General features: G+C 43.9%; 1 protein-coding gene across 3 annotated transcripts in view; it reads right to left on the minus strand.

The window, feature by feature from the left end:
- Nucleotides 1-18,586, minus strand: part of AMMECR1L (AMMECR1 like) — a 72,284-nt gene that overhangs the window by 11,920 nt on the left and 41,778 nt on the right. For all 3 annotated transcript variants that reach the window (XM_030216105.1, XM_030216104.1, XM_030216106.1), the window contains 2 exons: nt 7,426-7,516; nt 2,578-2,674 (listed from right to left, as the gene is read on the minus strand). In XM_030216105.1, coding sequence (XP_030071965.1) covers nt 2,578-2,674; nt 7,426-7,516 — 188 coding nt within the window. The remainder of the gene's footprint in view (nt 1-2,577; nt 2,675-7,425; nt 7,517-18,586) is intronic.

Here is an 18,586-nt window from a genome sequence, read left to right on the forward strand (position 1 = left end):
TGCTGCAATTGGAACTATTTGGCTTATGTTTTATAGTTCACAGTGATACAGCAGGATTTCTAAAGGATCAAATGATTCCTGACGCAGGTGCTGAAACACGGGTCTGTGTTCAGTCCCTTTGCATGTAGAATCTTGACATATTGATGACATCAATAAAGTTGGCCATATCTCTATTCTCGAGTGTGCCTTTGGGTCCTTTTTTGAAGGCTACTTGTCCATCCAAGGGGTTGCTTTGTCTTCTTTCTTGTGATTAAAATGATCAGAACAAGTACAGAATAAGAACTTTGGCACCAAATGTGCTGACTGCAATGACTTTGCCTTTATTCTTAATATGATGTTGCCCACCCTTTGAACTTGTGTCAATAAGCCTGTCCACACTGTAGTTCTTGGTGCTGAGGTTTGATTTAAGGAAATTTTTTGTAGTAACAGCTTCTGTATCATTGTGACTGTTTTCCACTGAGACCTAAGGCATAATAAAATCTATCTTCCTGTTCTAAATAACCCTCTCCATGTTGTCATTTTCTACAGCTTGAGTCTGGGGCTCATTTTCAAAGTACTTAGACCTACACCGTTCTAAGTGCGTTGAAAATACACCTCTCCTTCTATGAGGAGTATGAGGAGGATTCACTCCTAGGGGTGGAGTTGCTTCTGGTCCCTCAACTGGCCAGTGGGGCATTTTTCCTATCATCTTGATTTCCTCATAGCAGGAGTCAAAGACCATTGTGCTCTTGGTGACATTCATGCACAATGACAGCAATTAAATACAACACAGCCTGGCCCAGACACTTGTAGCAAACAAACCCTGTATAAACCTCTAAGTGACATTTTTGAGCCACAAGTGCATTTTTTGATCATACTTCTGAGTACAACATAGCTAAATTAAATTACATTTTGAACAGAGGGGCGAAAGAAAATTTTTGTGAGGGGGTATCAAGTAGATACAGGGCAAAATGAAAACAAAAACAGGAATAAGTAACTGGGAAAAAAAAGATCAAAACACTGATAACAGAACGGCATCGGGGAAAATAGCTTGCACAAAGACAGACTGAGGGGGACTCACAGTAGAAGCTATGCAAGAACGTCTGTACAGGCTTAGAAAAGCCTTCCAGGTTTTTGTTTTTTTTTTAACTCAGAGCACTAATCCGTATTGGTGCTCTTGGATAACATCACCCTATTTGTGTAGCTGATTCATCCTGTTTGCCAACAGAGAAAAATATAACCGTTCAACCAACAATGCTGATCTATGATTTCCCATCAAAACATTCTGGAAATTGTTAAACTAAAAAATGTGGACATCCCAAAAGTGTACTTTCTGTTCCCTTAGTACATGGATCTAGGAATTTTAAGCCTTGAGTACTGCAAACAGGCCAGGATTTGAGATTCCTAATGAATAGGTGAGACAGATTTGCATTCAATGGCATTAGATCTACATGGATACCATCTCATACATATTTAGTAGGTATCTTCTGAAAACCTAGCTTGTTTGCGGCACTTGTGTGAACTCTTGCCTCCTTGCATTAGTAGCTTACTATTTGACCTGTAAATGGCTCTAGTCCAGTGGTTCTCAACCCAGTCCTTGGGGCATACCCAACCAGTTGGATTTTCAGGATAGGAAAATAACACAGCAAACTGCAAGGAAAAAAAATCCACAAGTGCAGTTTATTCACCACATAAAATAATAAATAAATAACAGGAAAGCAGTCTAGTGACTAGACTACGCTTCTGTTATTTATTTATTGTTTTATGTGGTGAATAAACTGCACTTGTGGATTTTTATCCTCACAATCTGCTGTGTTATTTTCTGTGCTGAATCTTGCAGAGCATTTGCCTACGTGTTTTTGGGTTTTGAGGATATCCACAATGACTATGCATAAGAGAGATTTACATATCAAAAAGACAGTGCATGCAACTCTATATCATGCATATTCATTATGGATATCCTGAAAACCTGACTGGCTGTGTGTGCCCCAAGGACTCTGGGCTCTGTTACTACAGTAACATCTATGAGCTCCTCCTCTAATCTCCTCATCCTGTTATTTCAGGTCTGGCTACCAATTTCTTCCCTTTCTGCTCTTTCCTCCCTTCATTTTACTGCAATGGACTTTATTCTATACTCCTGTTCACCTACTCTTTCCAAAGAAGTGAATTCTGTATAGCTAGTTTAGCAGGCATCAGGAATTCTCTACTCTCATCCTAGTGACATGCTATCTTTGAAAGCAGCAACAGGTCTAGAAGAAGAAGAAGACAAAGTACAAGCGGACTTAGTCTCCAAATTATAAATACAGATTTAGGTGATATACTTCCTCAAGGAAGCTACCCTGAATGCTGCTTTATCACAACTATTTAATAGAAGAGTACATCAATTGATCAACTAAAACAGTACCACTTTTGATGTACCGTCATCTTATAAAGGGAACTTTATCCATGAAATTAAAACTATAATACTATGAAATACAGCTTAAGGCATGGTCTCTACAAAATGGCTGCTTCGAGAGAAGATAAGGCTCCACTTGCAGTCTCTAGTGTTTCTAAAGAGGATCGAAGGTGATGAGGAGACCAGAATGAGCAGCTTCCCACCTAGTCAGCTTGATGCTTTTCCTAAATTCATTGGTTATAGGAGCCTTGAAGCCACCTTTCCTGAGTAAGGAGTCGATGGTCTGAATCTGATCCCAGTCTGGAGAGAGAAAACAAAATCAGATTCTGGTAAGGGACAGACTCCGAGGAATACACAGTAACAGAGGGGTAGAAAGAACACCAGGTGAATGCTGGGAGGAAAGGCAAGAGGTGAGGGAGACTAGAGGCTGTCCAAAACCAAATCAGCAGCCAAAATTTCCCATTTGGTTTCAGCTAAAAATGAAAAAAAAAAAAAAAAACAGCACCATTCCCCTCCCATTCCCTCTGCCCTCCCACCACCCAAAGGCCCTCCCTGGGCCAACTGCTTATACTGGTTTTAATCCCAAAATGGGTGCCAGGACCTCCGAGAGTGACTGGGGATCACACAGAAGAGGTCGCTAGATCACCAGGAGTTTTTTTGTCTAGAAAGGTGGTACATCAAGTACAAATTAAAAAGTAAACAATAAAAGGTAGGTGTGGGCAGCTGGGGGGGGGGGGGGTGCCACTACACCACCAGTGCGTTTAAAGTAGGCCCAGGGAGAGGGGATGGAGATTGATCATGGTGGGGAAGGGGGGAAACAGTTTCAGTTACTTGAACCCATATTTCGGGTCGGTTTTGGTGCCAAATCTAAAAACGAAATGCGGTCTGCCTCTAAGGGAGGCAGACACATAATGTGTCGCATTATTAAGTACTGGGATTTTCCCATGCACCTGAATGCATTCATTAAGCACGTTAATAGTTTTTGGAACGCTTACATCCAGACCTCTTCTTGTATCAATAGAATAAAGCAACAGAGGGAAAGAGGAAAATAAAAGACATTTGCTATGTTGATTTTCGTCTACCTATAAGGTAAGATTAGGGAACCCTATTATTCTTGGTTGTGTAATTGACTGTCAGCTCATTGTACTTGATGCCGCTTACTTGTCTGCTACCGCTTATGCTTTCTGTCTGCTCTATTTCTACAGGTTCCTCCAGTTATATTGCACACTGCCTGTTGTTTTTCTCTTACCTCCGTGCCTGCCATAAAGGTGATGTCACAATCCTGCCATTATTTCAGCGTGCTGGGTGCAAGGTGCTTGCACTGCAGGAGTGCAACCAAGAAGCAGATTGTGCTCCTGCTCCTTGGGGCACTTCCTTGGGCGCCTCTCACCTTGTTACTCTTTTCTTTCTCTGCTGCATTGCCTTTCTCCCATCTGTCTGGTGCTTGCCTTCACTCCCAAATGCCATGGCCTCAGCTGTTGCCCCCTCTTCTCATGTTTCAATGATCCTGGTCCTCCTTCATCACAGATCCCTTCCGCCACCATGTCTGTATCCTCTGTTTCGACATCTCATTCTCTTCTTATCCTTCCCTCAAGATTGGTTTGCTTAATGTGTGCTCACTCTGGCACAAACCTCCTCTCGTCTCTGATCTCCTTTCTTCCCACCTTCTGGATCTTCTCTTTCTAACAGACTTGGCATCGACCAGGTGACTCTGCAGTTCTTCTCAACTACTGTGCATTGATGTTCCTCACCCAGCTTGCTTACTTCTTCCGCTCCAATCTGCAGATTACCTCTTGTACCATGAAGCCCTGCTGTTTCGCTTAACTTTCTCCTCCAGCCACTTTTATATTGCTTTACTCTACCACTCCCCTTCGTCATCCTCTATGGACAAACTCTCTGCGTTTGTCTCAGAACCCTTCATCCTCTACCACTCGCTCCTCCTTCTTGGTGCCTTCAATCTATTGCCTTTGGAGCTCTGCTCCTCTTTCCTCTCTCTCACTCGTTCTCTATCACCTTCCCCACTCATAAAACCGGCAATACCTTGAATCTTGTATTCACGACCACATCACTCACCATCATACCCTCCTCACTGCAATCTTTTCCTGTACCCTGCTCAGATCACGTGCTCATGTTGTTTCAGCTCCCCTTCCCTGTTCCTCCTGCCCCTTCTCTTCCCCCTTCAGTTCCTTTACAGCCCCTTTATGACCTGCATTGTCTCCTCTGTAGCAGCCCTCCCACCACTTTCCCCTTCCCTTTCTATAGACAGTCAGGTCTCTCTGCTAGACAGGGCCCTGACCCCTATCACTGACCAACATGCCCATCTCTCTTCAGCCTCTGCCTGCCCCCCCCCCCCCACTCCTCCCCCTCTCTGTGTCTCCTTCGCTCCCATCTCTGTTGTGCTGAACGGAAGTGGTGCCATACCTGCTCACCTGACAGTCTTGCACTCTTCCGTTTACACTACTATGAATATTGGCAAGCCATCTGTCATGCTAAGACTGATTTCTTTAAGAAGCGAATTTTGTCCTCTCTCAACTGGCCCCAAACTCTTTTTCAGCTCTTCAATTTTATTGCTCCAGCATCTACTATTTTACCTGACTACGGTCCTGCCTTGCTTCCACTCAACACGCTGGCCTCCTCATGGCAGACCAAGACTGATTCGCTTCATGCATCTCTTCTCCCTGCCCACCCTACATCCCCTTCCCTCCCCCTCCTGACTGACCACCACCCTTCCCTTTGTGCCTCTTTGTCTTGGTCCTCTTGTAGTTTGCCTAACCCTCATTCCCTTCTAAAGACAAATTTCTGTCCTTAACCCTTCCTCCTCCAAAGCTGATTCCTGGCCCATCTTCCTCACCAAGTGCCTCTTACAAGCTGTTCTTCCTCATCTCTTACCCATGTTCACATCGTCCCTTTTTGAGGGAGTGGTCCTTTCTTCATGGAAATACGTAAGTTGCACAAAATTGGAGAAATATGATCGAATCGAGAAGCCCCTGAAATTAATCTAGCTGATGCATCTGGGCTAACTGCAAAGGTTTCAACAAATAAAGAGGTAGACCCAAAAATAACAAATTACGGTAAACAGAGTGTAGCAACGTTCTATATCCCTATCAAACTGGTTTCCATGCATACCATAGCACTAAAACTCTTCTCCTTGTTCTCTATGATCTTATCCGTGCCTCCCTTGATTAAAATGCATCAGTTGTCCTGATGTTTCTCTACCTTGTAGATCATACACTCCTTCTATATCAGCTTTGCTCAATCGGTATTTTGGGTACTCTATATGCATGGTTCTCTAGCTACCTCTCTGACCGCATCTACCAACTCACTTTCCAGCACTCCTCCACTTCTCCTCCCCGTCTGCTCAGGGGTTCCTCAAGACTCTCTTCTTTCACCTGACCTCTTTAAATATTTTTCTCACACCTCTGCTCATCATCATTCACAATCACGCCTGCACCCCTTTCTACTATGCAGACAATATTCAGATATTCTGCAAAAAAACTGATCCCTCCTCCCCTTAAATGACTCTCTCTCCCATGTATCTGCTTGGCTTGCACAAAAACTCCTGTATCTCAACACTGCTAAATGTGAATCTCTTTTTTTTTTTCCCTTGCTCCAGTAACATGTCCTCCTCTTCCCCTCACTTAATGGTACTCCACTCCCCTTCAAAGATTGTCAAAATTTTGGGTGTCACCTTGGACATGCACCTCACTTTCAAACCACAGATCAACTCTGTCCTCTGATCATCTTCTTTTGCTCTCCATAGGGTCCACTCTAGTTGCCCTTTCTTGACAGCCACTCTTCTCCATCCTCTCATTCTCACACTTATCATCTCATATCTTGACTATTGTAACTCCCTCTATCTCAGTCTTCCACTTTCCTCACTCAAACGTCTCCAGTTGGTGCAATCCACAGCTGTTAAATTACTACACAATGCTCACCATTTCGATCTAGTCACCCCCTTTCTTTGCTCTGAACACTGGTTGCCTGTTTCTGCATGGATAATATTTAAGAATCTCGCTATGCTCTACAAGTCTAGATCTCCCTCTGCCCCCATCTGACACATCATCCCCTCCACCCTCCTCTCTGCAGACAATAAACTTCTAGTCCTACCTTCCCCGAACCAACTTTGCTTTTCCTCTTCTCACCACAGACTTTTGATATGCAGGCCCTAAACTCTGGAATGAACTACCACTACACATCAGAAATCGGCCCTTCCTCCCTATCTTCAAACAAGCACTGAAAACTCACCTTCTCTCTCTGCAGCTCCCTGACTTTTCCTCAGCCTGTCTCTCACTTCTCTCTATGTCTTAGTCTCTCCTTTTCCTTGCTTCCTGTAGTGTATAATTTAATTTGTAACCGCTTAGCTGCCTAGATGTAGGCCTCAAGTGATATATCAATGCTTGTAAAATAAAATAAAAAAAATGAAAAGAAATATAAAATTAAATATGAAACTTTCATTCCCTCGCTTCCACTGTCTCCTTAAAGCCCATTTATTTTCTCAGGCGTTTCCGTAAATGTTTATCTTGAGAATCATTTTTAGGCAACAGGTAACAGCAGTCAGTCAGTTGTCTCTCTGTTCCCCTGCCCGTTCTTAATCTATCTCCCTTTTTCTCTCTATCCTATTTCCTTTATTTCCTCTGTCCTATTGATATTGGTATTCCCTTCCTTTTGCTTTTAAGTTTTGTATTGTATACCAGTTTGATTTGTTGTGAAAGGTGGTATATCAAGTTCCGAATAAACAAACATGAATGAAAAACTGATTATAAGCTAAAAAATGGAATCCTTTCACAAACACTAAATATTCATTCATATGTGAAAAAGAAATCAGATAAACAGGCATCTAGGTGTAGCCTGCAGATACAGGGGAAGCTGGGCGGGGGGGGGGGGGGGGGGCGGGAATCCAGAATGAATAGGTAGATTTCTGGTTGCTACCTATAAATATGAGGGAGAAGTAGTGCAGCTTGTACCGAGCAATCCCTGCTCACACGTTGAATCATCTAGTTGCAAGTACATGCATAGTCTGCCCCACCCCCCTCGGGTTTTCAGACCCTTACCTTGTTCCTTGGCAACCTCAGGTAGATACGTAGCTGTGCGTTTCACACCCTTTTCGTTTATAAACTCAATGCGAATTCCATGAATTCCCACCTGCACAAGACGACAGGCGAGAGAGAGAATTAAGCACCCAAATGATCAGAGACAGTCTTACAGCAGCCCAAACAGATCACAGGATGTAGGGGATAGGGAGTACAGAAGGAGGCTCATCCATGAAACCTTAGAGAGATCACATCCCCTCTCCCCCATATGAGAAAGGCTGAGACTAGATGATGGCAAATATTAAAATACAAAAGAATAAATCTATTCAGAGGTTCTGGCACAAAAGAGTGAGGAGTCAACTCATTCCTAGAAGTTTAGGTTCCTATTTAATAACAGCCAAATTATGTCCTTTTTTTTTTTAATATCTGTTGGAAAATAGGATATTTCACTGCTATTCAAGGTATTTTGAAAAGGGCTAAAGGTTATTCTGTGGGCCCATGTAATGCTATTCCAAGCATATAGATAGAAGAACCTGACAACCCTCTCTATTATCTGGATGTCTGCCACTGCTGGCTACAATGTGTTCTTTAACTCCTTAGGGCTACACATTTGTGACCTGCTGAGCAAACAGGTATCAAAAGTGGGGAATGTGACTTATTTATTTATACTATAAGATAGAGGGATATCAACGGCATAATCCTACAAAATTTGAACATCAAGTATGAACTAGTTACATCTTCAAAAAAAATGAGAAACATGTATCAATTAAAAAAAAGTAAATTAACCCTAGAGATCAGATTTCCACATTCTCACCTTTTAGGCACTTGCCGTTTTTAGGCTTTAAACATCAAAGTTATGAAAAAAAAAAGTTGCACTTTCTACTGATCCTATAGTACACATAAATTTACCCATCCACACTTTTATAGTTTTTCTCTCTTATTTATAACCCCACTTTTGGTACCATTTCACTCAGTGGGTCACATTTATTCCTGGTCAGAGCAAAAATAAATCTGGGTGATCTCTTCTGTAGCTGTAGAGTTCCCAGTATCTTTTATGGCAGAAAAGAAATTTTCTCTTCTCCTCCCAAGGAAAATCATGGGAGCTGGACTGTTCCACTCTACCTTCTTCTGTTAGAATGGAAAAGAAGTGTTGGAAAATAAATTAAGGGCTCCTTTTACAAAGCCACGCTAACGATCCCCACGCAGCAAATGCGAACAACCCCACAGGAATTGAATGGGCTTCTTCACATTTGCCATGTCAGAACTGCTAGTGTGGCTTTGTAATTGAGTCTGCAAAGAGGTGGAAAAATGTGGGATACAAATGCAATACATAAATAAATAAAAGGGGCCCTAAAAGCAGTTTATTTTGTAGTTGTCCCTTTATAAAGCGAGTACCAAGCATATTTATTTAAAACTGGCTTTGTCACACATCATCTGCAGTGCAAACATCTCAGTCCATTAACCATCATATTCTACTCCACTGTCATACCTCACCATTCTCAAACAAACCCATGCCATTAGACTCTTATATTGACAGACCTCACTCAAACTCACACACCACTAATGCTAATGAAACATCACACAAGATGGCAAAATTGAATAAAAATCATAATTTTTTTTGGGTAATTTAAAGACAAAGGAAAACAGTTTGGCCCTTCTGAGATGAACTGGGATGGAGAGAAGTAGTGGCCATCTTCTCCCCTTCTCCTGGGGCCTCCTCTTCTTCCATAAGATATTGCCAGAGGTGGAGCAACATGTCAGGGCAAGGCTGAAAGACAGGATGCTTCACCGACAACAAAAAGTCGAAGGTGAAAAGAAAGAAAGCAAGCAACCAAAACAAACAACTACATCACCAACAGGGGGCATCTTTTTTGTTTTGGGACAAATTCAGTGTAAAGCTGCATGTGTTCACTGTTCTGTCCTCTGACAGCCTTGTACTAGTTTATAGTGTGACCCTAAAATGTGTTTAATGATTGTACTGTTATTCTCACTTCTAAGGATTTTTACTGCTGCAGTCCTCACTGCAAAGATATATGAGCAATGCATTGTGTGTAATGTAGTCTCACCTGTAACGCAGCCACACCTGCTTGTCTGTATAAGGACTTTTACTATTGGTCTATCCTGCTGCAAAGACCTCTTCTGTTTCTCAGCCAAGCTTGGCTCCTTTGTCTACCTGCTATCATTTCCCGGTCATTCTTACTATTTCTGTCCTGAGAGGTCAGCCAGGTATGACCTTTCCCTCCAATCGAGTGCTGCCCTCTGGGACCACCCCTGCTACCTGATGGCAGGCTCTGTCCCTATTGGTCCCTTTACCTCCTCCTCCCCGGGCCTGTGTGAGCCCCTTCTTGGCCCCGCTTTCTACATGAGGCATTCTCCAACTTGCTTCAGACAGCACTTGTCCTACTAAGCTCCATGGAATGAACTTGGTTTTAACCCTGTAATGTATCTCTCTAATGCGATACTGCACTTTCCAGCCACCCAGTTCTGAGCTACTTCTACCTGTTTAACTATTTTCCCACCTCTGCAATAAGGCTGCCTTTCTTCAGATTTCTACCTCCAACCACTGAGTCAGCTCTCAGAATTACGGAGTCTCTATTACCATGGGGCAATACTTCCGAACATCTGACTGTGAGCTTCAGGTGTGCCGAGGTTATACTCCAGGATATTAGGGCTTCAAAGATATCAAGTCCTGAGAGGCCCGACATTCACTGGTGGCACAACTATAAGAAGCTTCTGCATACTCTGGGTTGCCAAGGGAAGAGACAACAAGTGGGAAGAAAATAAGAAGCTAAGGGTTAACAGATAAACTTATATGCATTAGCAAAGAACAGATGTACAAAAGAGAAATCATACAATGTAAGAAAGAAAAAAAAAGCATATAACATGATAATCTCTATTTATAGAATACAGAACTAGCACATGCAACTCTACTGCATGCAAAATAGGATCATACACACACTACAAATTGAATACAAGACCACAGCAAATATATACATACACAAAGAAGGGGGGGGGGTAAGTATACAATGTGAAAACATTAGACCGAACAACACATATAAACAACATGGGAACACATTAACAGGCCAGAAACATACACTGCATTAAAAGATATTTGCAGCCACAAAGTGCCATGTAAGACAATAACAGACATGTTCCAATAAAACATGCACAAGCTAGAGCTCTCTACCAGCTGTATGTGGTCCCCCAGTCCCTTAAACTTCCTCAGAAACTCCAAGAGCCATTAGAGAGAATCCATAACCAAATGTGTGACCCCACATGGGTTCAAGGCAGGTCTGAAAAACATAAAAAATAAGATACTAATTTGTGCACTAAGCCCTTAGTCTAAAACACTCACACTCACTCTGACAATACACACTGGACCCATCATCACTGTATGCCAATCCTACCCTTCTCACACAGGAAGTTTGGTGACAACACATGCCAGACTTACCAATATTGGGAAGGGAACCCAGGGATAATTCCCATTCTAGCAGCAGTGGAGAATCAAGTGGAAGAAGGCTGGTGGATGGCATCTGAAATACTGTATGGGGTGCTGGCCATCTTTGGTTCTGTCAATGAGTTTAAGTATGTGATCCCTGCACATCTATATATTATATCCAGTGCCACTGCTATGGCAACAAAGGACCATCTCTGTTCATACTGCTTTGCAACTGAAGAAAGGCATCCTGTACTCTTCCATGATCATGAACAGCAGTCTTTAGAGAAGGGGCAAGAAGAGCAAGTGCTCAGGACTCAATTCTCAGTCTCTCTATGCATGGTAACACCAGTGACAACAGCAGGTATGCAGGGTTTTCTAATTCTAGCAGGCATTACAATATCTAAATGTGTGTGATGGATGTGGCAGAAAGTTGTCCCCACCTTTTTGTGGTTATGACTGCTGCTGGAAATACAGGGTACGTGATACTGGGGGAGGGGGGTTACTAATGTACATTAAGGAAATAACACATAATGTTTGCCTCTTGATGAACGCTAGATCACAAAATTAAGCACTGTAAAGCATCTCATTATTATACAAAAGCAAATAACACAGCTTGTATTGAACTTTGCAACTTGTGTTATTCGTGAAAAAATGTCAGCTTTGAGCTGGCATTATTTTTCCGCCTAAGGAGCATAGGATTGCTAATGTGTGGACATCTTAAATGGACTAGTGCAAGAGTGTTCAATGTTAGTCTTCGAGGTTTACAACCCAGTTGGGTTTCAGGATGTCCATAATGAATATGCAGGAGATCTATCTGAATACAAAGGAGGCAGAGCATGCAAATAGATCTCAAGCATATTCATTGGGGAAATCTTGAAAACCCAATTGGATTGTGGACCTCAAGGACCAACATTGGGCACTCTGAACTAATGTGTATGAATTGGTGCAACCCCCTTGTGAAGAAACAGTGTATTTTAAGCCTGTAAAATGTATTAGATATTTTCTTGCTTTGATTATGTCCTGAAGTGTATTTCTCCTATTTGGCCAGCAGGTGGTGTTTCTTTGCTGTAAAGCTGTTATAGGGAACTGAATGTTCTTTTTCTTTAACACAAGCAGGAAGCAAGCAGCAGTATACTTTAAATCTTGTTGACTGGGCTCTGATTGGCCAAGGAGCTCATTTCCTTTAGAGTGTGCGGGTTTTGCCTCCAGTTTCAGCCCAGGAGAGAGAGAGAGTTCTTTGCCGAAACCCTGTAAAAAAGTTATACAGTTATATTTGATAACTCGTCAACAGCTATATATGTCCTAATCTCCCAAAGCACTTTTTAGGAAGTAACCAAATGTTTAGTTAGTGTTATAATTGATCCATATTTCAGTTACCTGTTACTGTTTGCTGATTGCACATTTTTTTTTCATTGTTCAAGTGTGACAATAAATCTGTTTACTTTGTTGACTCTGCTTGTCTGGACTGAAAAAGAATCCTGGTGGTTTGTGTGCTTTCTGGGAACTGTGGGACCACTGGGAGTGTGGCTCCAGTAACCTAGAAATCACTGGGGATAATTTGAGAGCGGGAGACTCAATCAACGGCAGTTGTGACCCAGTTGGTGGGAGGAGGGTGCTAGTGTACAGCACAAGTGGCAGGTACAGGCTGACCTGAGCTGTGCTGAGGATAGACCCTCTAAGTGGCCATGGGGTAACCCCAGACGGGTGGCTAGGTGTTTCATGATACCCCTCCCCTGAAGTTAACCCCTCTCCAGAACCTACAGGTGTCAAGCTGTTGGGGTAAGGAACAATAGTAGGGATCTGGGTTCAAAATGGCATCAGTTTCATCACTAGCGGTAGTTTGGCAGCAGGACTACTGCTAGGGGTGAAATGGCACCATTTTGAACCTAGACAAAAAAAGGCAGGAACTGAGAATTCCTTTTGCCCCAGCTGCTAGGCACCAGGGAACCCTCCAGTAGGTCCTGGAAAGGAGTGGCGGGGAAGAGGAGGAACTTAAAAGGCCAGCCCTTTTAAGATATTCATGGAAGTTGTATATTGCAGCTTGTGAGGTTGATTGCAAGTTGGGTTATTCATATCCTGCAGGAGTTACTACCCTACAGTACTGAGTTTCTGCAGGTTAGCAGTGCTCATGGTAAACTAAACTAAGGAAAAATTCAGTTATTTTTAAGGCTACATATTAATCACAATTAACACATTAGTTGCAATTAAAAAAATAATTGTGGCTAATAATTCATTGTGCTGCACAGCATTCTTCTCCCTTCTCCTTCCTTCCCCTGTGGATGGTCCAGCAGCGTTTTCTTCTCTCCTTGGCTCCGCCTATGGTTCCATAAAGCTCTCTCAATTCTTCCCTTCATATCTTAAATTCAAGTCTGGCAGCACCAGTGGCAGAAATACTCATATGCTGCCTGCAGCCTGCACTGGGCTTTCTTTCTGACATGCCCCACCCTTGAGAAAACAGGAAGTTGCATCAGAAGGGGTGGGACAGGTCCAAGGGAAAGCCCCAGTGCAGGCTACAGGCAGCGAATGAGTATTGCTGTCGCTGCCAAACTGAAGATGTGATTTTAAAGTACATCCAGGAAGGAGGGGGGGGGGAGGAGGAGGAAGGGAGGGTATCGAGATAGCTTTATGGAACCATGGGTGGGGCGAGGAGGATAGATGCCAGACACTGCAAGGGAGGAGGGAGAGGGAAAGAGCGAAATGCCAAACTGAGGGAGGGAGAAGGAGAAAGGCCCCATCAGAAAGGGAGCAAAGTCACATAAAGCATTCTGCACTGTCCTGAGCTCCAAGCAATTTATCGACCACTGAGACTTTTGTTCCGTCCAGGTGCCCTGTCCCAGATGGAACTTGTAATGACCTCCCCAACCCGACTTGTTGTGTTATCAGCAAGGGAGCTCCAACGGTTCAATTTCTGGGTGACAACCACCACTGCATATTCCGTCTGGCAACCAAAGAAGATGAAGGTCATATTTCTGTGATACTGGAGACCAGCGGCTGAGAAGAGACTCCTGTAATGGCCGCAAACAAGTCCTTGCTCATGGTACCACTTCCATCGCCGCCGTCACTGACCCCAGAACCTGGATGTAGTCCCAGACTCTGGGCCTACCTTGACTGAGGAGAAGATGAATCTGTTGAGCCAGCTTCAACCTCCTGTGTCCTGTGAGGAAGATCTTCTCCATTGCTGTGTCAAATAGAACACCCAGATACTATCAGAGACATATTACTCGCCAACTCTCTTACGATTCAAGGCGAGTTACAGCAATTAATTGCGAGAACTGATAAACATCAAATCAGGAATTAACAGAACTATAAAATACAGATAATAAAAAAAATCACAACCCCCCCCAATCCTAGAAAACAAATAAGTCTTCAGATTTTTTCAAAATAATAAATACTTACTCACTGAATATAACTCTGATGGAAGAGCATTCCAATGAGGAACAGCTGAGAAGAAAAACCGACTGACAGAAAACAGAATCTGCGATGGAGTTATCTGCTCTTCTCAAAACTGATCACCCAACCCAATGACTGCAGAAGACAGACAACTTTGTCCGTCACCACCATGCTATCCAAATAGGACAACAGACAAATGAACCAGTCACCGAGACACAGGTAAACTCCGATTCCCTAGGCCGCCGTGGCGAGACTGAAGGGCAAAGCCCTGAACTGGAAGTGACGGCCCAGCACCACAAAACATAGAAACCTCTGATGCAACAGCCAGATGGGTACATGTAAGTACGCCTCCTTCAGATCAAGGGCGGTGAGAAATTCTCTCACTTGAACCGAGTCTATGACTGCTTTTAGCGTTTCCATGTGAAAGCGGGACACTCAGAGGCAGCGGTTTAGACCTTTGAGATCTAAGACTGGACAAAAAGTGCCTTCCTTCTTTGGGACAATGAAGTAGATGGGGCATCTGCCTTGTCCCTGTTCGTCCTGAGAGACTGGAACAATGGCCTAGAGCGCCAGCAAGGAATCTATGGTGGCCTGAACCTCGACCACCTTTGTTCCCTTTCGACATCAAGACTGCAAGAAGAGAGAAGTGACAGGGCAGGAGAACTCCGTCTATATCAATATGCAGAATCCACTGGTCTGATGTGATTTTGGCCCACTCTTCCTGAAACTCCTGAAGACGTGCTCCCACCAGAGAAGAGTGGACCTGCCTCGCATCACTACGAAGCTCGGGCAGCATTGGGCGCTCTAGCTGACTAAGAGGAGGTCTTCTTGTCTGCACGAAAGGAAGCCTGGCGTGCCTGAAAGCAGGACTTCTGACGATATTGCTGACAACCGGATTGGTACTGTCTGCTGTCTCGAAATCGAGAGCCTCCTGAAGACGGATGACCAGAGCCTTTCAGCTTATCTACTCCAGCAACCGCTGTGGCTTAGTTTCCCCCAGTTCTTTCACCGAGTTACTGTGGTCTTCTCCAAATATCCACTTGCCACAAAAGGGTAGTTTAACTAAGATGCGACTGATGCTGCATCAGCTGCACAATACCTCAACCAGAGTTGTCAACGTGTCGTGACAGGCAAAGACACACTGTGGGCCGTAACATATCATAAATAGCATCCATCCACTAGGCCAACCCTGCATCCAGCTGGGCGCCCATCTTGTGTTGCAGACTGCTGATGCTACTTTAGGCATGCTCTTGCCATGAACGAGCTGTACACTGTTGCTTGAAGGCCCAAAGAGGCCACGTCAAAGGCTTGTTTCAGCGAGCCTTCTAGCGTCCTGTCCTGCAGGTCTTTTAAGGGCTTTCACCGGCAAGGTGGTCTTCTTAATCACCAACATAACAAGGGACTCCACCCTGGGACACTGCAATTTTATTTATTTATTGCATTTGTATCCCACATTTTCCCACCCATTTGCAGGCTCAATGTGGCTTTTTTTTATCTTTCTCCTCCGGAACCAATGGGTAGAGACAAGTCATGGCTCTTCCTACTGTCAACCCTGCATCCAGTGTGCCCCATTCTGCTATAATCAGGTTCTGAATATCTGGATGCATCAGGAAGGCCTTATAAGGACCTCTAAGCTCCCTCATGATCGACAAAATGGCAAGCTCCTCTTTATTTATTACATTTGTATCCCACATTTTCCTGCATAGCAGTAGGCTCAATGTGGCTTACAGGTTCTGAAGAGGACAGTACCAACTCCGGGAATATATACAGCGTGGAAAATAGAGTAACAGTAGGTGCAAGAAAGCTGATAAGGTTCCAGAAAAGAGAATACAACTCTGGGATGAATATATAGTAGCATATAGAGAGGAGTGGCCTAGTGGTTAGAACACTAGTCTTGCAATCCAGAGGTGGCTGGTTTAAATCCCACTGCTGCTCCTTGTATGATCTTGGGCAAGTCACTTAACCCTCCTTTGCCTCAGCTACAAACTTAGATTGTGAGCCCTCCTGGGACAGAGAAATAACCAGAGTACCTGAATGTAATTCACCTTGAGCTACTACTGAAAAAGGTGTGAGCAAAATCTAAATAAATAAATAAATAAATGAGGCTGATAAGTCTCCGGGGATGGGACTACAGCTTCTAGTGAGCAATACAGAGTAGGATAAGGGTAGAAGTACACTTAAATATAACTGGAGTGGTAAAATTTGTACAGTTTGAAGTAATAGGATTATGTGGAAGGGATATTGTTCATTTCTTAGTTCGATAGAAGTGATGCATTGTTCATGAATTAGTTTGGGTCTGCTGGGTAGGCTTTCCGGAAGAGGTGAGTCTTGAGGTCTTTTCGGAATTTTAGATGGGTGTTCACAGTTCTAATGTTTCTAGGTAATGCGTTCCACAGCTGGGTGCAAATGTTGATTTGTATTTTAGTCCTTTACAGTTTGGTAATGCAGGTTTAGAAACGTTCTTGATGATGTTTCTAGTTGGTAAGTCGATAAGTTCGGTCATGTAGGTTGGGGCCAGACCATGGATTGTTTTGTGGAACAGAGTGCAAATTTTGAAGGCTATTCGTTCCTTGATTGGTAGCCAGTGCAGTATTTCATGTAGGGGTTTAGCACTTTCGAATCTTGTCTTTCCGAAAATGAGTCTAGCTGCCGTGTTCTGCGCGGTCTAGAGTTTCCTTAAGATCTGTTCTTTGCATCCCGCATATACGGCGTTACTGTAGTCAACATGTGATAGTACCATTGTTTGAATTATGTTACAGAAAGTTTCCCTTGAGAAGAATTGTTTGATCCGTTTGAGTTTCCACATTGCATGGAACATTTTCTTCATGGTGGCAGAGGCTTGGCTCTCCAGGGTTAGGTTGGTATCAATAGTAATTCCTTCACAGTTTGTCCGATATTGGGAGAGTATGTTCCGGGGTCTTTATGGATGAAGGGAGGTTTGCTTTGTGGTGAGAAGAGAGAATAAGGCAGTGAGTTTTTCCCTTGTTGAGTTTGAATGCCGATGCCCAGGCATCCATTAAGCTTAAACTAGTCTTTATTGCAACAGTGATTTCTGTTGGATTAGAGTTGAACGGTATGTAAATGGTGACATCGTCCGCATACAGAAAAGGATTAAGATTATGCTTCTATTGTCACGACTGTGGCCGTGACCCCTCCTTTGACTCACCTTTTCTGCCGGTCAGCTCATGAGTTGGCTTCTGTTCTGTATGATTATGTTTGTCCTATGTGTTCCTAGCCTCACTTTGGTGTTGAGTGTAGGGATTCTACTTCCTTTGTGTTCCAAGCCTCACTTCGGTGTTGTATTTCCTGTCTCTGTCCTGTAGGGTTTCCACTTCCTCTGTGTTTCAAGCCTTACATTGGGTTCTGTGTATTTCCTGTCTCTGTCCTGTTATATGGAAGTGGTTCACTTGCATTCAGGGCCTTTGCAACACCAAAGGTCCCCAGGTTAGTCTGTGTGCTTGTGAGCACTTCTGCCTAGATCCTTGTTGCCTTGTTCTAGTCTGTGTGTCTGTGGGCACTTCTGTGTCTTGTCTTCTTATTGTGGTGCCTGTGTGCACCTCTGCCTTTAGCCTTAGTTCTGTTGTTTGTCTGTCCAGCCTAGTCTGCCTTGCTTGCTCCAGTCCCTTTCTTGCTTGCCTCTGCCTTGCAAGCCTTCAGCTTTGGTTCTGTCCCAGCTTGTCTGTCTTTACCCTGGTAGTGTTTAGCTCCAGTCCCTTTCTTGCTTGCATCTGCCTTGCAAGCCTTCAGCTTTGGTTCTGTCCCTGCTTGTCTGTCTTTACCCTGTTGGTCCCTAGCTTAAGCCCTACCCTGCTTGTGTTTGCCCTGCCCGAGTATCCTGAATCCACTCCAGTCAAGTCAAGCTTGCTCCAGTCTCTGGTTCCAGTGAAGCCCAGCCAAGTCCGTTCCAGTATTTGGTTCCACTCCAGTCAAGCCAAGCTTGTTCCAGTATTCGGTTCCAGTGAAGCCAAGCCAAGTCCGTTCCAGTATCTGGTTCCACTCCACACCAGTCAAGCCAAGCTTGTTTCAGTATCCGGTTCCAGTGAAGCCAAGCCAAGTCTGCTCCAGTATCTGGTTCCAGTCCAGTCAAGCCAAGTCCGGTCCAGCTTTTGGCTCCAGCCCAGTCAAGCCAAGCTTGTTCCAGTATCTGACTCTAGCCAAGTCAAGTGCATCCTGACTAGTCTTGCTTGGAGGGTTTTGCCTCCTGCTGTCGCTCGATGACAGTAGGCCAAGGGCTCACGTTGTTCCAGAGTTCACGCCTGGTTGCCCAAAGCCTGGAAACATGACATCTATAGGGCATGAGCACGGGGGATCATCATCAGATTAAATAATATGGGTGAGAGAGGTGATCCCTGG

Source organism: Microcaecilia unicolor, chromosome 10, assembly GCF_901765095.1.
Source record: "Microcaecilia unicolor chromosome 10, aMicUni1.1, whole genome shotgun sequence".
Classification (NCBI taxonomy): Eukaryota; Metazoa; Chordata; class Amphibia; order Gymnophiona; family Siphonopidae; genus Microcaecilia; species Microcaecilia unicolor.